Source organism: Astatotilapia calliptera, chromosome 22, assembly GCF_964374335.1.
Source record: "Astatotilapia calliptera chromosome 22, fAstCal68.1, whole genome shotgun sequence".
Lineage (NCBI taxonomy): Eukaryota > Metazoa > Chordata > Actinopteri > Cichliformes > Cichlidae > Astatotilapia > Astatotilapia calliptera.
The window spans coordinates 24,800,194-24,806,193 of NC_137442.1; the positions used below are offsets into that span (position 1 = coordinate 24,800,194).

General features: G+C 39.7%; 1 protein-coding gene across 1 annotated transcript; it reads right to left on the reverse strand.

The window, feature by feature from the left end:
• Positions 1–239: 239 nt before the first annotated feature.
• Positions 240–2,360, reverse strand: LOC113014519 (glutathione S-transferase A-like). Its single transcript, XM_026156103.2, has 6 exons — positions 2,084–2,360; positions 1,893–1,958; positions 1,603–1,708; positions 1,135–1,250; positions 595–680; positions 240–511 (listed from the first exon to the last, which is right to left on the reverse strand). Exons 1-6 carry the CDS (start codon positions 2,249–2,251, stop codon positions 382–384), a joined length of 672 nt encoding a protein of 223 aa, XP_026011888.2. The 5' UTR covers positions 2,252–2,360; the 3' UTR covers positions 240–381.
• Positions 2,361–6,000: the final 3,640 nt, after the last annotated feature.

The window sequence follows — 6,000 nt, forward strand, 5'->3', positions numbered from 1 at the left end:
TGTGAGGTGTTAATCGCTTCTCGTTACCCCATGTATACTACACGATGCACAACACACGATTAAGGCAAAACCCAGGCCAATCCCCAAAACGGTCGCACAACTGAAAAGTCGTCTCAAAATGGGGGAAAAAATCACACAGTTTTAGCCTGACATCCAAACATCAAATTTGCAGTGAGTGGTGTGGAAAACCGATGTTTGATTTTGGTTAACATTAAATGATATCAACTTAACAAAGTGAACAAAATTGAAACTCAGTTTTTATTGCTTATTTTGGTCACAGCACAGTAATAATCACACATTATTGTCACAAATTATATTTTAAAAAATGCATATGAATCACTAGTGCAGTGCAAGGAGTGGTAACAAATGAGCGCCTGAATCTCAGATGTCTTTCAGTGTTTCCTGTTTCGGTGCGTTCTTCCAAGTAGGAGGCCAGCTGGCTTTGATGCTGGGTCTGTTCATCAGACCTTTATAGTATTCTGCCAGTTTGGGGTAACGCTGTTCAGAAAGCCTACAGGAAAGAAGAAAGTCAGTGTGAATTCATTTCTACTATTATTCTATTCATTCATGTGTCTGGTCATTTAGTCCTCTTACCCGTAGTGGAAGAGATAGGCAACGTTTGGGTAAACAACCACGTCGGCCAAGGAAAAGTCCTTTCCTACGATGAAACCGCTCGAGGCCTAAAAATAAAAGATATATAAATTATATCCTTAAATTCAAAGGCAAGATTGATTTTGTGATATAAACCTTATTGCTGTGATGCTACACTGCTAACCACCATGCAGCTGTTTTGCATCTACTTCTGCTGCTTTAATTATACCTCATATTTACATTTATGCTACTGTTTAAGGATTTTCTTAAAGGGAACTAAAATGAAGCCTCATCACTCCTATCCTGCAAAGATTAAATGTTTTTATTCAAAGAGAAAACACTACTTTTTCCAGAGCACCTATTTACTTTGTAATTCTGGAGCACATACATATATGTGTGGCTAAAACAACAAAATCTAAAAAGCAATTTATGGACCAGCTTATTTCTGGCAAGGTTTACAATCTACTCCTGTGGCTTTCCAACGTTTGTATTCTGGGTTTAGTTTAGTCGTTGAGATCGCGTGCACACAGGTCATTCACACACCTGCAGGTATCCCTCCCACAGCTTCAACTCAGCGGTCAGAGCCTCTTTGTTTCTCTTAACGGCAGAGTCGTGTCTCTCTCCCTCTGGGACCCTCAAGTTGTAGTAGATAACGCTTGCTGGAAATGTGTAAAAAGCAAAAAACAGAATTTTATATTGTGCCAAGGTGCTAAAGTGCCAAATCTCAAGACAAACAAGTGACTTTGCATGCAAAACTAGTCTGAGCATGTGATCACTGGCGGGATTAACAAACATCAACATGGGTTTTTAGTGTTGCCAAGTTCAGCAGTTCAAAATCCCAGAGCACAGACCTCTGAATGGCAACATCAGCCAGGCCACACAGAAAGAGATTTAGCAGCCTTGATATATCCTTTACAGACTCACTAAATCCCTGTGGTTCTAACGTTGTTCGGGGTACACACACTGTGATGAAGAGAGTTCAGGATCAGAAGTGCGTCAGAACAAACTTACATGATTTCTCAACGAGCGCGTTAACCTCAAACACACGCTGCAATATCTGCGCTCTCCCAACCTCGCAGTCAGGGATCAGCTTGGTTCCCTGCGTCTTGTACTTGCACTGTTGGAGGAGACATGGAAATTTTTAACATGCAGTAAGAAGCACTGTTGTTGTTTTTACCTCTGTGGTGTGGGGTGTCTGTTTATGCAATGCATTGTTTAACATATAATCACAAGTAGTTCTCCAAACTAGAAACTCTGTGGAGACATAACATTCAGATTCAAGTCATCATTTGAGTTCTCACCTCCAGATGAAAGCATGCAGCACAGGACTCGTTGAGGGGTACATCCCCACATTTGAAGGCAGGAAGCTTTAAGAGACAGTGCAAACCATAAACACTTTGTGAATGCCAAGTGAATACTCCTTTTTCTCAATTTCAGGAAAACAAATGCAGATTTCAAATATGAGTGTTTACATAGTGTGATATGAACCTACCTGACCCCTGGGGTTGATCTCCATGACTTCCTTTGACTTGTGCTCCCCCTTCTCAAAGTAGAGTTGTTTTTGGTTGTATCCTTGCAGGTTCTTCTCCTCCAGAGCGAGCATTATCCTCCAGCAGGCATGCGATCCGGAAGCCCACAGCAGAGTCATGTCCTTGGCCATGATTTCAGAGTGAAGCGCTTAACCTGACAGGTGAAGTCGAGGAATGTTTAAGACTGAAGCTGGAGTGGGTGAAAGCCCTGGCTTTATAGCGCCAGTCGGCTTTGTCACGATTCCTGGAAATAAGCCTCATCCCATTTCTGTGCTCCTACCAAAGATCTGTCACACTAAGATAAATGACACTCGAGAACGTGATGTCATGTCAACCTGATGTACATTTTTAAAAAGAGGTGACTTGTCTTGATTTTTTTTAGAAACTCTTTGATCCAAAGGCAGACAAAGAATTTGAGGGTAGATGGGAAAAAAATCCGAGTCAAAGGGAAACATGAAAAAACTACAGCATGTCAGGACTAAACATTAGACACTGAATGTTAAATAGTGAAAAACTTTTCTAAAACATAATAAAAGACAATGAAGCCAGGGGGGAAACAGTGTATAAAGTAGCTAGAGTGGAAGTTAGAATGATAGTGCTGTGCTCCTGTGTGGTTAGGGATCTTGTCAGCTTTTGCAATTTGCATTTAGTCATACTTCAAACAAATGCTTATCGAGAAAGTGTGATTTATGCCTTTTTTCTTTTTCTTCTTCTCCTTTTTTTTTTTAATTATTATTTTACATCAAGGTATTTCCTGTGTCTGCATTACTTTCAGTATGCTGATTTTGCTTACGTTGCACGACATATCAAAAAAAGTTCATTCTGTTCATCTGGACGTAGCAGACACACTATTCGGTTTTCAGTGACTTCTTCAGACTCACTAGAAGTTTTGAATTTCCTTACCTGGATGATTCAGCATGCATCGAGACACTGCATACTATACTAATTTTCTGTTGAGAGATCATATATTAAAACAGAGCATGTGCTGAATGACAAATAGACAATGGTAGCTGGGGTTTTTGTACAGTTGTTCGTTATGTTGAATTAGAGCCTGCTCTGCATGCATTAATCCTCCTTTGCTGCCATTGTGGAGGTTTGTTCTGCCTTTCGCACTGGGCTTTCATTAATAAGGGAGCGACTGCTCAGTGCACCACCCTCTATAAACAAAGTCTGAATTAAAGGATGCCGGATTTTTGAAGAAGGTCTAAACCTTTCATATCGTTATATGTTTGGGTGTGGTGTTTTCAATGAAGCTTTGCATATGATGGACATGTTTTCTTTTACCTGGCTTTATTTTGAAATCTCATAAGCTGCTTCATGTCATAGTGATGACAGTGAACCTGTTAGACAGATTTGAGCAGTTTAATGATCGTTATTTTTTTACTTCTCTAATTAATATTACAGATGTTTCCCAAACTGGGCTGATGGGACAAAACATGAGAACCAACAAGTCCAAAATAAGCTTAGAAAAACTTCCAGAACATTCAGCAGATAGCACAGGTAAAAGGGCCAAGTCACAGGAAGTCACTTTCCACCAGTGCCTTAACTATGTCAGATAAGAAAATGTTCACAAAGCTCATTGTGGCCAAAATACAGTACACTCAGTGTTCCTTAAAGAGAGTGTGCATTTAATAAAGCAATGCAAATTCAGGCAAATGGCATAAAAAAAGATTCATTCAAAGTGCTTCATTTATGCAATGTCATGCTAACTCACGGCTTCTGAGTTACCTTTGTGTAGAGAAAAGTAGTTCCAGCACGCCCATTCAAATAAACTCTGAATACCTTTGTTAACACATAGATGAGGGTACATGAGATTGGACACCTGAAGCAAACATTGCTTTTCACATTTTCTGTAAGCTTCTGATGACACACTGCAGCACCTGTTCCAACTCCACTCTAAGCATTAGATTTTGTGCTTTCCTTCAGCACTAAAATGTCTGTTTTATTTGGTTAATGTTGACAACTGAGTTAAAATGCATTTAAACCTAATGCAAGTGCAACCTAGTAGGCAGTGGCCAGCTGGCTTTAACACTACGTGTCTCCTTCAGCAGATTGTAATACTCTCCTAGTTTAGGGTAAAGCTTTGCAGTAAGCCTACAGATCATACTGGAAAGTATTTATAAAGTGTTGTGCCTGTCGACACTTATTATACTGACAATACTGCAAGTAACGTCTCCATGTGCTCAACCAAACGTGAAAAGATAAACTGATGGATAACTGCTGAGAGAGCCAGTTCAGACAGGTGACAGTCTAAGACCTACAAAATGTACAGGCCAAAATCGAAGCAGGTTTAGTGAGTTTGAAGTTGTGTTTATGCTGTACATACATACATTTCTCTAAGTAAGCCTCCCAGAAAAACAAAACAATGACTTGAATAGTGTGTCTGATATACTCTGTGGACAAAATTTTAGGACCACACCTCTTAATCTTGGAATTCAGGCGTTTTCAGTCTCATTGCCACATGTGTATGAAATGAAGCATCTAGCCTTGCAGCCTGCCTTCACAAACATTTACAAAGGAACTCATTGTTCTATTTAGCTCATTTAATTCAGCTGTAGGTGGTATTATTGCAAACTGTACTTGGGCTAGAAGAAATACGGACAAAATGATCACATCTATTTTCCATTTTTCCTTCTGTGGCTATTTCACATAAGAACAGCTCTCAAATATGTAATCTACTTCATTTAAATAACTCAAATACGTTAACTCAGAATTGTGATGGTGTTGTTGTTTTTTTGTGTGGGGTTCTTTTTGTGTGTGTGTTTTTAGTGGGGAGGGCATGTTCAAGAAAATATTGTACATTTACCATGACGTGTAACTTTTCCATCCTTTAGTATAGTTTAGTTTTCAGGACTCTGCTTTATTTTGTTCATTTATCTTTTCTCTCCCTCTTTAAGTTATTCTTTCCTATATTATGTCTAAAATGCTTTGTTTTTACTCTACATATTTATGTGGTTACATTTTTACTTTTCTACATATCATGACCATGTAGTAACAAGTTTGGCAGGCCCTTAAACAAACAAACAGCTTTTTCTTCACTCCACAAGCAATTCCTCGAGCTACTGCAGCTAACTTATCCCACCCCACCTCAACAAAAAAACAAAAGAGAAAATAAGGACATCTGCTGAGACCTATGGCTTCTTCAACTAGTTACTAGCAGTGTAGGGACTAACGCGTTATTAAGTAACGCGTTACAGTAACGCGTTACAGTAACTACGTTATTATTGTGGTAACGAGCACGGTAATTAGTTATTATGCCAAAATCAGGAACGCGTTAATCATTACTGGGATTTAGGTAAGGTCATTATTCGTTACTTTGTGTGGTAGCTATCACGGAGCTTCCACAGATTCAGTAACATTAGCAAGTGGTGGAGGCCAGCAGGTGGATGAGGGAAAGGGGAGGCCGGAGGAGCAGAGACCTGAGGTGGCCGCCGGTACGAGTGTCAGGTGAACTGAACTTCAGGTAAGAAGTTATGACCTGCAGTCTATCTGGGTCAGATATGAACCAAGTTTAGGTGGAGTTTATTTTCGTTATGCTGACTTTTTTGTAATGGGTACTAGCTAGCATGACGGAGTTTCTATACAGCTGGGTGGGTGCTATGATGTTACTGATGTTGAATTTTATTTTGTTCATAAGGTTAATTATTAGAGTTGCCAACCGTCCCCTAAAAAACGGAATCGTCTCGTATTCAGAGAAAATATTACGCGTTTCGTATTGAGGTGAAAAGGAACGTAGTTTGTCCCGGACTTCAGCTACGATGAAAAAGACACAAAGCTGGAGTTATTCTGTGTCTTTGCTGCACAGCTGCCTCTTCTTCTCTCATTCTCTCACCCTCCCTCTCCTGTTTCTACTTCAATCATGAAACTGATCAATGGTCAC

What these genes read in the sequence shown, in the direction of transcription:
- LOC113014519 (XM_026156103.2), bottom strand. Translation starts at nt 2,251, where the DNA reads ATGGCCAAGGACATGACTCTGCTGTGGGCTTCCGGATCGCATGCCTGC. An exon ending in CGCGCTCGTTGAGAAATCAT is followed by an intron (nt 1,251 to 1,602) that starts GTAAGTTTGTTC and finishes ACACATTTCCAG; the next exon opens with CAAGCGTTATCTACTACAAC. An exon ending in TGTGGGAGGGATACCTGCAG is followed by an intron (nt 681 to 1,134) that starts GTGTGTGAATGA and finishes TTTTATTTTTAG; the next exon opens with GCCTCGAGCGGTTTCATCGT.